Consider the following 17,368-nt stretch of genomic DNA (forward strand, 5'->3'; position numbering starts at 1 on the left):
TGTACATAATTTGTTACAATTGTAATTGTTCATTGCTGTGGTTGGTTGTAGCTCACCTGCACAATGTTGGTTTGTTGTTTTACGCTGCACTCAGCAATATTTCAGCTATATGACAGCAGTCTGTAAATAATCGAGTCTGTACCAGACAATCCAGTGATTGATAGCATGAGCATTCAGCAAGTCAGCGAGCCTGACCACCCAATCCTGTTAGTCGCCTCTTACGACAAGCATAGTTGCCTTTTAGGGCAAAAATGGGTTGCTGAAGACCTATTGTACCCCGGATCTTCACAGGTCTCATTGCTGTGAAATATATTTCAATATATCATCACATACCGTATATCGCTGTGTATAAGGCGAGGTTTGTTTCCCTAGAATGAGGTTGTTCAGAAGGGGGTCATCTTATACATGGGATAGAAGATCTCACGTTTTTTTACAGTTGTTTCACTTTCAGCTTCCACTGGCGATGTCAACCAGCATTCGATAGCCAGCCCGGCATTTTGTCCTGCATAACTGTTCCAAGAACTATTTCCATACATAAACCTGAATTGTATCTGTATCTGTATCCGGGTACACATGTTATGTTCTTAATTTCTCATTTATGCAATCGTATTGCCACAAATGTATAATACTGTTACTTGATCTGTCTAAATATTCATGCCTCAATATTTGTAATGTACGGATCCCACCAGGTCCCACCCGGTCCCACCAGACCCAACCCGGCCCACCAGGTCCCACCTGGTCCCACCAGGTCCCACCAGGTCCCACCAGGTCCCTCTAGGTCCCACCAGGTCCCTCTAGGTCCCACCAGGTCCTACCAGGTCCCACCAGGTCCCACCAGGTCCCACCAGGTCCCACCAGGTCCCACTAGGTCCCACCAGGTCCCACCAGGTCCCACTAGGTCCCACTAGGTCCCACCAGGTCCCTCTAGGTCCCACCAGGTCCCACCAGGTCCCACCAGGTCCCACCAGGTCCCACCAGGTCCCACCAGGTCCCACCAGGTCCCACTAGGTCCCTCTAGGTCCCACCAGGTCCCTTCCAGTCCCACCAGGTCCCATCAGGTCCCACCAGACCCCACCAGGTCACATCAGGTCCCACCAGGTCCCATCGGTCCAAGATAAAAGGGTTCTTCTGCATACGAAATGGCAAAAGTAGTATCAAAAATCTTCAAAGTTATATACCTAAGTGAGGCAGTACAACATTTTCAATCATTGTTGTAATATATCAGTTTCGACAATACGAAATGGCACAGTTGACATTGTACAATATAAAATCATTAACCTACAATGGTGAACACAAGCAAGTCTCCCAGCAATGACCAGAGTGAGACATTTACTGTTTTCAACACACTCTGAGTAATCGGGAAGTATTTCATTTGCACCTTAATTTACATAGAGGAATCCTAGCATCTCCTGATGTCCCCAACTCAGATTATTGATTTCCTCTGCCTTGACAATGGGCTAGGCAAATACTCTCTTTACTCACACTTTATTCCATTAAGTTGCGAACTTAAAATCAATGATAATCTTTGAAAAAATATTTTTCTATCCATGGTGAACCTTTTACTGTAGGGTATTCTACATTTTATGTAAATCATAACATAATTAAATATTTCAAGTTGGCGTCAAGGCAAATATTAATCATTGCTGGATTGTTAGCTCACCTGGTCGTGTCTGGACACAAGAGGATAATATTTATTGTCATTGTCCGAACTTTTGTGTCAAATGAATTTTCTGTTCGTCTATTCATCTTCTCTATTTTCTACCTTTCCTCCATGAAACTAATGTAGGTTTCACCAAAGTGATAAACATTTGAGACCTGCATCACTTCAGGCTTTCATCGCACATTAAACCTGACACATCGTGATATAACTGGAATATATTCAAAGCAGCGTTAAACCCAACTCCTCACTCACTCTTTGAAGCTGAAATGTTCTTTTACTTATCTCAGCAAGACAATCTGTGTGATGAATGTTAGTTTAGTTATGGCTGCCATCTTTAAAGGCCACTTTGTCTGATTATTCCTCCATTTTTCAAAGTGTAATCTGCAATACTGTCAGTCGGTTGTATTTGCAAAAAGATATATTGCATATTTGTATTCTCACACTTTTGACACATTCTTTATAAACACTGGAATATATGAAGTTGATATATAGGATTCCAACAGAATTTCAGAGTGCCAGAATGTGGCCAAGACAAGGAGAAAGTCATTGGATTCCTGTGGGAATTTCTGTCCCAACAAATGTATTTATGTATGGTTGTGAATTTGGGTAATGGGAGGGTCCTGTGCTACAAAGATACTGGCTCTTGATGATCTCGACACCCATACTCTATCATAGAATAATGAGCTGCTAAGATTGCTGTGTGGAACTTGTCCCTAGACAACAAATATGGGACATTTTGGGGGTAGATATCATTTTTGTGTTGACTTGGCTGAAGCAACCATTTCAGTACACTAACACTAAGTCTATGAAAACATTTCTTTAATATTATTGTAATTTGTTTTTTCAAAAGAACCTTTCTTCTTTCGTGTGAAATCAATAAAACTAGACTTGGTTTGGTTTGATCTAGACTTGCCTAAGCTTTTAGTAAAAATGTATGCATATTTCACAGTCATGGCTCAGCACTACCATTTTGGAAATCTTAATCCCTGGATATAAAACAATGCCTAACTGAACAAAAAATACAATTTAAACGGTAAATCAACATGTCTGGTGATTTTTTATCTCAAATTTCGAATTTCTACTGACGAAGTTTCTCATCACCCGTTCGTTTGCCGGACTTTGCTGAAAGGGTACGGTGTAATTTTTTTCTGCGCATAATATTCAAATTTCTTTTTTTCCAAAATATTGAACCCGCTAGAGGGGGGTGCGCATTATACATGGGTGCGCACTATACTCAAGAAAATATGGTAATTGGATTGTCCCAACTCTTAGCCAATGATATGTCATTGTGTTATTGTGTGTAAACTCCACACTGAGTTCAATCCCATGAAGCAATCTCTCTGTATGAAGAACTCACATAGAAGGTCCCATCAGGTGAAGATTCTAATCAGTGTCTAGGCTTCTAACTTCTTGGTACAAGTGAGCAATAAGTATTCAGACAAGCATATTTGATTTTTGCATATTGAAAACAATCATAATTGGGCAGTTCGGAATGCAAAAACTTAAAGCTGCACGTTTATTTTGTAGATGTGTTACACATCCAGGATTTTCTGAGTGCTATGACATCTACACCCAGATGGATGTACTGTCAAAGGGATTTTTGTTTTCTGTGGCATTTTCAATTTTTTCCAAATCAAGATGTTTGACAAATGAAGCCAAATTGTTTTAGAAAGCGTATAGCAGGTTAGCTGAAGAAACCACCCATCCTTCATTATGATTGGGCAGTTAAAATTTACTTTGGTTTGACCTGACATGACCTTTAATGAAGGTGTCGTCAGACCTTCGGCGGAGTGGACTCCTACCAGAGTCAAAAATGTTAATGAGATTGCACTGAGTGTGATTTTGACATTTAATTTAAGCTCATAACATTAAAAGAAACTGCTTGTCTGTCAACAAAGTCAATGAATATTTCACTTAATCAAAACTATATAGTTTCATGTACCATATTTAGTTATGATGTAATGAGTTTCAAAATATTGTTTCTGTCACGTACAAGAGTGTAAAAAACGAATCGAATGGCGCATGAATCACTATGAGAGTGATAACACAAGATCTTCACATTTACTGTACAAGTCCTCTACAGGTAGCGCCACCTCTCATGTGTGAAGAGCATCTTTTCTGTAATTGTCCTTCAGATAAGGTTTCTGAAGTAATTAGAAATAACATGCAAGCTTTTAGAGATGACAGATTCTCTGCCCAGAGTGTATTCATGTTGTAACTCTGGAGCCGATTAATACTGGTATTGTTAGTTCAGAGCAGAGAGTCAGTTGATATTGTCCCAAGATAAGGTATTGTCCCAACACAAAATTTTAACAAAGTCTAGGTCAGTGTCCAGATTTCTTAGATTGTTGAGTTTTCATGATTGTCCAACAGTGATTGCAATTTTGTGGAGTTGATTATGTCTATCTCGTTGGTTTGTTGTTTAACGCCGCACTCAGCAATATTCCAGCTATATGACGTCAGTCTGTAAATAATCGAGTCTGGACCAGACAATCCAGTGATTGATATCATGAGCATCGATCCATGTTTTTGGGATCAATGACATGTATCAACCAAGTCAGCGAGTCTGACCACCCGATCCTGTTAGTCGCCTCTTACTACAAGCATAGTCACCTTTTACAGCAAGCATGGGTTGCTGAAGACCTATTCTACAACCGATCTTCACGGGTCATGTCCATCTTGATCACATTAAATTGACATGCAGTGATATTCTGGAAATCCTGTTCAAGGAAGCAACAGTCCACCATCTGACTTACTCATTAAATGCATGCTTGTCATTTCTGTGGTAAATGCCGTATATGACCGTACATAAGCCGATCTCAAAGGTAAGCCGAGGTATTAACTTGGTTCTTGAAATCTGTATCAAAAGTTTATGTGCGGTAAATAAGCCAGAACCCCAACCCTACGTCTTGTCATGATCTGTCATCGGAAATCGGAATATCAACAAATCTGTATTGAATTGCGCAAGTTAATCCTGTCATCACATCATCAGTAATAAAAAGTGTTTAATTGTATATCTGGACTCATGTTTGTAATCTACGTAATCTATTTTATTAATTTTGATCAAACTTTCATTCAGTAATATTTACATTAATTTTTAGTGTCCACTCGGTACCTACAGGTTCTGTTTGCTCCATTCCATAAAGTCTGCTTTACCAACTCACCGTTATTTACAGCAACCACGATCCAATTACCCCTATTGACACCTTGAAACAAACCTAAGTTGACAGAAAATGGAAACATATATCAAAACTGCCATACTTTGACTCGTTAAAAGTAATATTTGTTGTAGTTTGACCGTTTAATGTTAACATATTGTTTCTGCCATGGAAATAGAGAGATCATGCGAAACCTAAACAGTGATTTGTTAAATTGTTCCATGCAAAAAACAGTATCTGAAAGTACATAAAAGTGCCTCTGCATAACCCAGGTAATGGTTATCATTATTATGAAGATATATAGTAAACCTGCAATTAAAATAACCGATATAAGAATATATTATTCATAGTAAAATAGTAATTTAAGTTTGGACAAGTTGGATACCAGGTGTTAAAAAAAGTAGAACATGTTCTATGTGTGCTAGTTCTTCACAGAGATGTAGAACATGGACATGCTCTAACAACGAAGGCATCACCTGGTGAGTCGAAATTGGGTTTAATGTCGTGTCCAATATTATTGCACTTATATAGCGACGTGCATGTACGTGTGTGTGTGTGTGTGTGTGTGTGTGTGTGGCTGCTTGTACTTATAAGTCCGCACTGATTGCCGATTTATACTGCTAGCTCACTGAGATACCATGCCGCAGTTTAACATGAATACCCCACTCAGACAACAGTATACTGACCAGTCCTTGTTTTAGCCCCTTAATGCTGAGCACCAGACGGGGTAGCAACAAGTACCATTTTTTAATGTCTTTTGGTATGACGCTGCCGGGTATCAAACGCCAGACCTTCTGCTCTCCGGGCGGACGCTCTACCACTAGACCACGGAGGCGGTCGCTTCACCTTGTAAAATATGATATAATTAGAATCATAACAAGGGACTTTTAACAGAGATTTCTTCTGATTTTGGAAAATGTTTTGTTGCATTTATTTATTTTCATCTATATATATGTGTCAGAGTTCAATACACTAATTGTGTCAGTGTCACCAGGTCAAAGTGACATGCTGAGCATCGCAATATTGATATGACATATGTCAACAAAGCCAATATGATTTTTATAAATGGTACTTCAAATTCCTTTTCACTTTGAGTACACGATCAATGTTATTGATATCTTCAACACCTTTTTCTCGTCAAAAACTGCCCAATTTATCACTGACATGAGTTTTAGGTAATGAGGACTTGGATTTCAACCATGTCCTTTTTATCACCCGATTACATCAATGGTTATGTGGGGATACATCAAACATAGTGCCGAGCATTTAAAAAGATAAAGTTTCGCGGTATTGATCCTCACAACCTCCATGCTGTGTATGTACCAACCTGCTGATATTGCCTGAAGATTTTCTAGGATCTTGTTGAGAGGAGGATCATTAGCCAACTCAGCCGCTTCCGACCATAGTAGGAGAAGTACGAGAACTGCCGGGAAGAAGTATTATAGAAAGCATTGATGCTACGTTTCTTGCAACCTGCATTTGTTTTCCTATTTCTAATTGCCAAGCTAATGATAGTGTTGGTTATTTCTGACTGGGGCATGAGAGCTGGTTTGAAATAGGCCTTCAACAAATTTGCCATGGTCACTTGATGACTGAAATATGCCGCATATGGTCATCTTCCTGAGCCAAGGGAGTTAACCGACTTCAAGAGTCCAGTTACCACCCTTGCCGAACTAGGCTGGAATTACGGAGTTACAATTTGGCTGGACTAATGAGTCTTTGCATAGTCCAATCAAAATCCTGTAGCAAAATCAACATCCAGTTCATAAACAACATGGCAACTGCCGTGCCAAATTAATTCAATTGTAGGATTTGCAGAACATATGTACCGTCAACTCAGGTTTGACAGATATGTCCAAATGTTTTCATGTTTTTTCAAGGTGCTCAGGTGATGTGAAGCATTTCCCAAGATAAAACCTGTTTTATTACAATAAAGATCTTTATTGTCGATTTGTTTGAAGCAAATGTAAGTGATATGAGAGGTGGAATCTGATTAGTCAGTAGCGAGGGCATAGAAGGGACATAACCACTGGTGATGCTATGATCAAGCCAAGAAATTCCAGCTTATTTCGGCAAGGGTGGAAACTGGACTTTTAAAGTCAGGTAACTCCCTTGCCTCAGGAAGATGACATATGGTACTCTAGAGATATGTTCATCCTGGCAAAGGCCACCGTCGCTCCACGAAATGTTGTCACAGGCAAAGATGTAATGTACATTGTTGGTCACTGAAAGATACCCATTTCTTTAAACCATGAGCACATTATCCTTGCATTCCTAGCTGTTTGCCAGCCATGACTGTCCTTGGGCTTATGGTTGGCCTGATCTTGTAGCTTATAGGTTAGGTTAGAGAACTGCCTTCCTTTAAGTCTCAGTTAAACATTCACTTCTTCAGACATGCATACCACTAAAGCACAAGTCAGAGCTGTTTTTTCCCTTCACCTTTGAGTAAGGGCGGTCGGGTAGCCTAGTGGTTAAAGCTATCACTCGTCATGCCGAAGACCCGGGTTCGATTCCCGCCATGGGTACAATGTGTGAAGCCCATTTCTGGTGTCCCCCGCCGTGATATTGCTGGAATATTGCTAAAAGTGGCGTAAAACCATACTCACTCACTCACCTTTGAGTAATTGTCACTATCTGGATACAGATGCTCTACAAATTATTATTATGATAATTATTATTAGCTTAATGGACTTCTGGATCATATTCCACAAAGTGAGTTTAGTGCTTAGACCTGCTAATTCCTATACTTTTACAAAGCTGAAGTGCTTATATTACTTCATGAATCGGGATCAAGAGTAATTCAAAAGCATTTTGGGGATGCCAGTTGGCTTTGCACATTTGGTGGAATGAAGGAACTGAACCATTGTTTGTTTGTCAACATCTATCATATGTACCACATCCCTGATGTAGAAGTGTCTCACTGGAGAGTATTTCAGAAACTGACCATATATTCATAGCCATGACCCAAACTAGTATTCCAGGGCAGAATAATCCTCTACATGTTGATCTGTGTGTGTCTAAGGATCAGGCACCTTGGGGACTCCAGGTTAGACTAGGTCCCCTGTGTCGGTTGGAAGAGGCAACCAAGTAGATCCATGGTGAGGCTCGGTGACGTGGATTGTGTGTCATCGTTCCCCCGACAGCATCGATCATTGCTCACAATGTCAGTCACTGGTTTGTCTGGTTCAGACTCAAGTATTTACAAGTCACCATCACTTAATAGCTTGAACATTGCTGAATGTGGTGTTAAACAACAAACAAACACACATTGAGAATCTGGTGGCTACAATGTGTGAATTGGCTGTCATTGTTCCTCCAAAGTGTTGATGGCAGCTCATGCAATCAACCACAGGTTTACTGGCCACAGATTTACTGACCACAGGCCACAGGTTTGCTTGCCACAGGTTTACTTGCCACAGGTTTACTGACCACAGGCTGACTGGCAGGTTTACTGGCCACAGGTTCACTGACCACAGGTTTACTGACCACAGGTTCACTGACCACAGGTTTACTGACCACAGGTTCACTGACCACAGGTTCACTGGCCACAGGTTTACTGACCACAGGTTCACTGACCACAGGTTTACTGACCACAGGTTTACCTACCACAGGCTCACTGACCACAGGTTCACTGACCACAGGTTTACTGACCACAGGTTCACTGACCACAGGTTCACTGACCACAGGTTTACTGACCACAGGTTTACTGGCCATGGGTTTACTGACTACAGATTTACTGACCACAGGTTTACTGACCACAGGTTTACTGACCACAGATTTACTGACCACAGGTTTACTGACCACGGGTTTACTTGCCACAGGTTTACTGGCCACAGGTTTACTGACCACAGATTTACTGACACTAAGTTCACTGGCCACAGGTTTACAGACCACAGGTTCACTGACCACAGGTTTACTTACCACAGGTTACCTGACCACAGATTTACTGACCACAGGTTTACTGACCACAGGTTTACAGACCACAGGTTCACTGGCCACAGGTTCACTGACCACAGGTTCATTGACCACAGGTTTACTGACCACAGGTTCACTGGCCACGGGTTTACTGGCCACAGGTTTACTGGCCACGGGTTCACTGACCACAGGTTTACTGACCACAGGTTCATTGACCACAGGTTTACTGACCACAGGTTTACCTACCACAGGTTTACTGACCACAGGTTTACTGGCCTCAGGTTCACTGACCACAGGTTCACTGACCACAGGTTTACTGACCACAGGTTTACTGACCACAGGTTTACTGACCGCAGGTTTACCTACCACAGGTTCACTGACCACAGGTTTACTGACCACAGGTTTACTGACCACAGGTTTACCTACCACAGGTTCACTGACCACAGGTTCACTGACCACAGGTTTACTGACCACAGATTTACTGACCGCAGGTTAACTGACCACAGGTTCACTGGCCACAGGTTTACTGACCACAGGTTCACTGACCACAGGTTTACTGACCACAGGTTTACTGACCCCAGGTTTACCTACCACAGGTTCACTGACCACAGGTTCACTGACCACAGGTTCACTGGCCACAGGTTTACTGGCCACGGGTTTACTGACCACAGATTTACCTACCACAGGTTCACTGACCACAGGTTTACCTACCACAGGTTCACTGGCCACAGGTTCATTGACCACAGGTTCACTGACCACAGGTTTATCTACCACAGGCTCACTGACCACAGGTTCACTGACCACAGGTTCATTGACCACAGGTTCATTGACCACAGGTTCACTGGCCACAGGTTCACTGACCACAGGTTTACTGACCGCAGGTTTACCTACCACAGGTTCACTGGCCACAGGTTCATTGACCACAGGTTCACTGACCACAGGTTTATCTACCACAGGCTCACTGACCACAGGTTTACTGACAACAGGTTCACTGACCACAGGTTCATTGACCACAGGTTCACTGACCACAGGTTTACTGACCACAGGTTCATTGACCACAGGTTTACTGGCCACAGGTTTACTGACCACAGGTGTACTGGCCAAGACTGGGGTTTTTACAGCCTACTTTTACATAACTTGTAAAATTGGTGACTTCTATGTTACTGACTACCATGCTACACAACATTCACTCACTCAGTTCACACTGCTGGGGTATGATGACACGCAAATGCAGCCAGCCCAGGATTAAAATATCTTTGTCTGTCCAAGTCTTAACTGATCTGAGCCATAAAGACCACCTCGTCCATATTTCTTCATCTTGGTTCACAGTCATTGAATGTTGTGGTTCAAATGAATGCGATTTTTATTATGGGAAGGGAAGGGGCCTTAGCTCTTTATACTAACATAGATTATATTTTGTGTAGAATTTACCACCAAGCAATCAATATGTCGGGAAGATTATTTTCATATTACGAGTTAATTTTAATGAATTTGTGTTTGATAATAAAGTTATTTTGCTTTTGGTCACAATTCTGATAATGTCAATACTAAAAAGGTATATTGCCCAGTTCTTAATTCACTGCATATGTCCCTTGTGGGTAGGAATACGGAGGATTTAGGGCGGCACAATTCAATATACAGAGTTCCATAGTCATACAAGACAGGGGGACACCGGGCACCGGGCATGAGTTGCGTCCCTTGGGCACGCCAGAAACCTATGATTGTGGGTTTGAATTCCCTACATGTGTGCAATGTATGAAGCCCATTTTCTGGTGTTCCCCACTGTTAGATTGTGGGAATATTGTTAAAGGCGATGTAAAACAATACTCACTCACTCCATAGTGATGCCAGGATATGTTGCTGACATGCTGCTGTCTGTGGGTTTCACCAAAGTAAACAAGTAAACATGTGAACTTCTCCACCACCACTGATCATGGTGTCAAATCCAAGATTCTCCCTGATGAGGATGTTTGGCAGTAAGAACTGTTGCTGTGCTTGATATCATCTACAAACTGCATCCCAGGATTCAGGGATTCCAGTTGAGAATTGATCCCCAGCAGCCTATGCTTGTCATAAGAATTTACCGAATGGATTGGTTGGTCTGACTCGCTGACTTGGTTGATTGCATGTAAACATACCCTGATGGCGTGGTTCATTGTTCATAATATCGATCACTATATTATCTGATCCAACTTTAAATTCTTACAGGCCACTGTCATAGAGCTGGAATATTGCTGAGTGCAGGAGTACACAACACACCATGATACAGTTGAACCCCACCTATCCAGATGGTTTCAAGGAATCGTCTGGATAAATGAATTTCTGAATATGTGAATCACTTTGTAAACTGATCAGAATTAGATCCCCGGCACAACTCAAACATAAGATAAAACAAAAAGCTTGATTTCTTAATTGACACTTATTTCCTCACTAAAATAGGGCTAATAGTCAATCAATCATTCCAAGCAGGATCATAATCAACTGTGATCAAATGCTACCCGCCCTTTTGATGTTGGCTGCCATATGATGACCTACTAAACAAACAACATCAATCACTGATGCTGTCAGGGAACTTGAGCATGATAGTGTGCAATTGCATTGTTGGTTTGTGAAGTTCACTGCCAAGTTCCAGAAAACGGATTTATGGACAACACAGAGCATTTCATATTGTAATGTTTTTGTTTTTCTTAAAAATTATCCAGTAGGTGGGCAAATGGACTCTAAACAAACCTGAGGGTTCCACTGCATATGTTAAGCACTGGCCAGAGTGTGTTAAACCCAACACTCCTCCAGTACTGAGTATAATTGATGACTAGTTGTAACTTAAGAGATTTTAATTAATGATTTTTCAGTTCTAATTCATGGTCAATCATTAGTGATTGATTAATAAATCATCAAGTGATCATTAATCGATCACTAATCAGTCACTAATCAATCTTTGATAATTAATTCTTTTTTGAAACATTTTGGTGTGAAGTCGTATATTCTCTTGGCAGGGCAACCTGGTCCCTTCTGTAGGTGTAGCAGGATATGTGTGTGGCATATATGGAAATTGCAGTCGCTAACACACTTTGTATGTCTCAAGGATATGGTAATACACATAGAACATGGAGACAAGTCTTGAAACACGGCTGACCTCAGAAATACACTTCCTTCCTCCGTGATGGATGACTATTGGTGAATTACGCTCTCAGAACCTGGAGGAGTGGTCATTATGGCCTGACCTGCAGACGATAGCAGATTATGGTAAATGATTCTTCCCTGGCGGAAGGATGATTGTTTAAGAGCAAAAACACTGTGGTAGATATGGTAGACCTTTCGATGCCGACAGTGATGGTTGGTTTAGTGTTGGGGAGGTGCCGGCCGATGGGCATTTAAGATGTGCACTTGTGTACCATTCCATGGTGGTGCAGCTGTCTGGAGAGGTTGCTGGTTTTATTTATACAGAACCTACTGGCCTGAAGACTTGCTTCCCTCTTGGGTTGGGGGATATATTGGGGCCAGGCACTGACCTAGCAAATATTTGGTGTGGTGTTCTATTGTGTTGTGATAGCAGCATTAGAGTTGAGGATTACCTACTTTCAGTGACTTAATAGAGTTGAATGTCCATGCCAACATGTGCAATGTAGGTGATGGCCATTGGTGTGGTTAAGTTAATGATATAAGGATGATGGTGGATATGAGGATGATGGTGGATATAAGGATGATGGTGAATATAAGGATGGTGGTGAATATTGTATTATATAAGGATGATATTGAATATAAGGATGATGGTGGATATAAGGATGAAGCTGGATATAAGGATGATGGTGAATATAAGGATGATGGTGGATATAAGGATGAAGCTGGATATAAGGATGATGGTGAATATAAGGATGATGGTGGATATAAGGATGATGGTGAATATAAGGATGGTGGTGAATATTGTATTATATAAGGATGATATTGAATATAAGGATGATGGTGGATATAAGGATGATGGTGAATATTGTATTATATAAGGATGATGGTGTATATAATGATGATGGTTGATATAAGGATGATGGTGAATATAAGGATGATGGTGGATATAAGGATGATGGTGAATATAAGGTGATAGTTGATAAAAGAATGGTGGTGAATATGAGGATGGTGGTCAATATAAGGATGATGGTGGACATATAGGGATGATGGTGAATATAAGGATGATGTGAATATGAGGATGGTGGTGAATATAAGGATGATGGTTGACATAAGGATGATGGTGAATATAAGGATGATGGTGAATATAAGGATGGTGGTGAATATAAGGATGATGGTGGACATAAGGATGATGGTGAATATAAGGATGGTGGTAATATGAGGATGGTGGTGAATATGAGGATGATGGTTGATATAAGGATGATGGTGGATATAAGGATGATGGTGGACATAAGGATGATGGTGAATATAAGGATGATGGTGGATATAAGGATGATGGTGAATATAAGGATGAAGCTGGATATAATGATGATGGTGGACATAGGGATGATGGTGAATATAAGGATGATGGTGATATAAGGATGATGGTGAATATAAGGATGATGGTGAATATAAGGATGAAGCTTGATATAAGGATGATGGTGAATATAAGGATGAAGCTGGATATAAGGATGATGGTGAATATAAGGATTATGGTGGATATAAGGATGATGGTGAATATAAGGATGATGGTGAATATAAGGATGAAGCTGGATATAAGGATGATGGTGAATATAAGGATGAAGCTGGATATAAGGATGATGGTGGACATAAGGATGATGGTGGACATAAGGATGATGGTGGACATAGGGATGGTGGTGAATATAAGGATGATGTGTATGTAAGGATAATGGTGGACAATGAATCAACCAAACTGTGAGGTCAGTTTTGGACAATTATGACAGACATAGAAATTCCCAGGTTTTAAATCTCTCTGAACCAACCATCAGCAACACAGACTGTGACACGTACACACACACACACACACACACACACACACACACACAGACACACACACACACAAACACACACACACACAGACACACACACACACTCATGTTTTCTTGACAGAAGTGCGTCACATTCAGAACACAAGAGGTAAGTGGCAGGAGTGTATAAACATGAAATGATCATGCTCAATGACGTGAAGAACATACGATGACATCACAATGTGACGCAGCATCTGAGGTGAGGTGAAATTGGGTTTAACGTCGCGTCCAAGATTATTGCACTTATATAGCGACGTGCATGTACGTGTATGTGTGTGTGTGGCTGCTTGTACTAGTCCGGACTGATGCCGATTTATAGTGCTAGCTCACTGAGATACCATGCCGCAGTTTAACATGAATACCCCACTCAGACACAGTATACTGACTCCGAGCCGACCAGTCCTTGTTTAAGCCCCTTAATGCCGAGCGCCAGACAGGGTAACAACAAGTACCATCTTTTAACGTCTTTTTGTATGACGCGGCCCGGGATCGAACCCTGGACCTTCCGCTCTCCGGGCGGACGCTCTACCACAAGACCACGGAGGCGGTCCGCAGCATCTGACTTCTTATCATAAAGGGAATTATTTATGCATCCATATTGAGACTGCACCCTTCATTAAGTGTTACGTATGCCTGCGTCAGCCCCAAGGTAACCACTGTCTGCACAATGGCTGGTTGCTTTCTCCACTGTGACTTTTTCATTTATATTCGTCATTGTACCATCCCAAGAGAAATGTTTTTTTACAAAATCAATGGCTTATGTTTTATTTAAAGAAAGGTTGTCATATCTGAAGCAATGTAGACCTACAAGTTTATTCTTGCCTATTATCAAGTATTGAAGGACGACTGGAAAGGTCATGTGGTATTATCTACCAGTGAACGGAAATAAAACTACTGGCTTTGTAAGATATTGTGAATATAATTTCATTTTAAGTATGCCCAGGTAGGCATCAGTACTCTTTGGTTTATAGATTAGAAATATATCCAGTCCAACCGTACTGAACTGCCTCAGCTTCCCATGTGGTATTACAGAGAGATGGCATTATTAGGAGTCTAACTGGGCATTAAAAGGTGAATGATTTCCTGGTATGTAGTCATTTGATTAGCATTGTACATCAAGGTATATTTTGATTTTCAAGGCACGTTTTAAGCATTGTACAATTTTTCTTCTTCTTTGATAGGCATTTAGAAGTTTAGACAACTGGGCCACAGGTGCCCCCCCTCCACAGTAAACTTATACAGTTTTTTACTATAACTAATGTAAAGCAGATGTCATAGATGTCATGTCTTGGCAAATTTCTTTACAGAGTATGTCAATTAAGAAATAAGGAATTATAGTCTAGTTTATTGTTCATGTGTATGGTAATATTCAGTCACCAATATCAAAAGTTGAAATATGTAATGCATTGTACTGATAAGCTATAACGCTAAAGGTCAATTAAACCTTGAATTGATAGATGGAATATTATCATGGTGTAAATAAAACATCAAACAAACTTTTTGAGCAAGTCTGACCACCTCATCTCGCCTGTTACAACCAGCATAGCTCTCTGGGGACCAACTCTAACCTGTAAGCCACACTCACTCACTTACTCTCACTCACTCATTCACTCGCTTACTCACTCGCTCGCAAACCCACCCACTCACCCACCCACTCACTCACTCACCCATTCACTCACTTGCTCGCTCGCTCGCAAACCCACCCACTCACTCACTCACTCACTCACTCACTCACTCACTCACTCTACTGACGCAACTCCCTTTATAATTACCCAATTTTCTCAAACTTGTAATAAATATGATTTCGATCAATTAAATTATCTTCTACTTTACTAAGACATTATAAATTGGAAGTCTTCTCAACTTTTTGTATTCTTACAAAGATTATCAAATTAAAAAAACCAAATGGTTTGATTAAAATCAGATCTGTTATTTTACATGAAATTTGAAACACCCAACTTTTCACCAAGATGCCATCAATGCTTGGGGTTGATTCAGAGTAATGTTGAGATCGGCAGTTTTAATCCAATCAATCAACACAATGAAAACATGTTGATTTCTTGATTACCTGTGAACAGTAATTGTCACCTCTGCCTCGGGTTATAACAATCCGGGTTTGTTTATGCCTGGATGGCGTAATCCATTCTCACAGGCTAAACATGTGTTATTCAAGAAAACAGTTATTGGCATATGCCGATTTCATTGTTATGTCTGTCACAATATCTCGCTTGATTAGCAATCACCAAGGACAGGTTTTCTACTTCCGGAGATACTGATGAGATAGCCGTAGGTGAGATCAGTTGACACACCTTGAGACTCGCAGTGGTCCAGTAATTATGTTAGACGAGCGTCCATTGCAAGCGATCACACATCAAAGGGGGGACGTTAAAGGAATCAATAAGTAATACATTTTTAGGTCAAGAAATTGGTTTGATTTTCCCGATTCCTTCTGTTAATTTGGAAATTGATGAAGAAATTTTGAGAGTCATCGAGATAAAAAAATCCAATACTTTATTACGAGTGTTGTCCTCATGCTATAAGGAGTACAATGCCGACTAGCCACACCGAGAGTATTTTTAGCAGTGGCATGAGCCTAAATGTCATGTTTGATGAAATTATTTCATCACCAGGAAACAAAAGCAATTACATTTCTCTTGATAATATTTTTTGAAAAATCTATATTTGAACATTTTATTGATCACAGGAGCGTCTTGCCTATGGTTTCTGTGAAGTCTCATGCATTGACCTTTAGTGACAGAAACTCTGCAAGTTTCAACTTTAATTAGCAAGGCACAGATTTAACGTATGGCACTTGTCAAAATTAGAATGTCTTGCATTGAGATACCCCAAAATATAGATGTCATAAGATAATTCTCTGACAGTCAGTGTGTCTAATAGGATTAAATTTAAATTCGAATTGAAATTTTTATATTTTCTGCCAGTTTAAAAAAATTTAATCAATTATGTGGGTGTGTTAAACATACTTTCACAGGGTCAGCGTACTGGTAAGAACATATGTTTTACACTTGGTAAAACAGTCTATGTATATGAAGAAACTGTACTGCATTACTGTAAAAATAACCCACCTGTTCGTAACGATTGTTGACCAGATGGTTATAAAACATCTTAAATTGTGTGTGTCTGATATATTAAGTGCATTTAGTAGCCCTGAATAGGATATTGATTGTATTCAATGTGAGATAATGGCTAAAAGTCTCATCGACAAACCCAGGCTTGCTGAACACATACTTGAGTGTACTAAACATGGAGAAGACGTAAATGTCTGTTTATGAAGGTTTGTGTATGATCAGATAAGCACTGATATGGCAGCAAAGCTGATGTTTATTCCTTGCAAGGGACAAACTGCTTTACTTTATAGCCCTTGATCTGCATAGTTAATGTCCAATTTTGTTCTTCATTTGGAATGGCAGTTCTGTTAGCAGAGATAAAAATTTAATGTTTAAATGAAATTTGATGTTATAGCCATTATGAAAGGCTAACATTTTTATTCTGTAGCCCTCAAAGAGAATATGAGAATGTTTTCTTTTATCATAAAGCAGATCTGTACGGATATACAAATTGTTATGGCACATTGGAACAAATGTGGAATTTGTTGATCAGTTTTAATCATTTTTAATGTTTGTGTT

General features: G+C 40.3%; 2 protein-coding genes across 2 annotated transcripts in view; one reads left to right on the plus strand and one right to left on the minus strand.

The window, feature by feature from the left end:
* The window catches only part of LOC124116009 (neuroglian-like), a 225,160-nt gene that overhangs the window by 11,995 nt on the left and 195,797 nt on the right, over positions 1 to 17,368 (plus strand). The gene's annotated exons all lie outside the window — the stretch shown is intronic.
* LOC124116016 (keratin-associated protein 16-1-like) lies at positions 1,015 to 11,946 on the minus strand. The gene is made up of 6 exons (XM_048387190.1): positions 11,920 to 11,946; positions 9,246 to 9,855; positions 8,750 to 9,155; positions 8,196 to 8,659; positions 3,397 to 3,458; positions 1,015 to 1,128 (listed from the first exon to the last, which is right to left on the minus strand). Exons 1-6 carry the CDS (start codon positions 11,944 to 11,946, stop codon positions 1,015 to 1,017), a joined length of 1,683 nt encoding a protein of 560 aa, XP_048243147.1.

Source organism: Haliotis rufescens, unplaced genomic scaffold, assembly GCF_023055435.1.
Source record: "Haliotis rufescens isolate VD_foot unplaced genomic scaffold, xgHalRufe1.0.p SCAF_68, whole genome shotgun sequence".
NCBI classification, from domain to species: Eukaryota; Metazoa; Mollusca; class Gastropoda; order Lepetellida; family Haliotidae; genus Haliotis; species Haliotis rufescens.

Bases quoted from the DNA above. Each gene is read 5' to 3' on its own strand.
- LOC124116016 (XM_048387190.1), bottom strand. From the start codon at position 11,946: ATGACCACTCCTCCAGGTTCTGAGAGC. The intron at 8,660-8,749 runs GTAACCTGTGGT...ATCTGTGGTCAG, and splicing joins GTCAGTAAATCTGTGGTCAG to TAAACCTGTGGCCAGTAAAC. The intron at 3,459-8,195 runs GTCAGTAAATCT...TGACTCTGGTAG, and splicing joins AAGCAAACCTGTGGCCTGTG to GAGTCCACTCCGCCGAAGGT.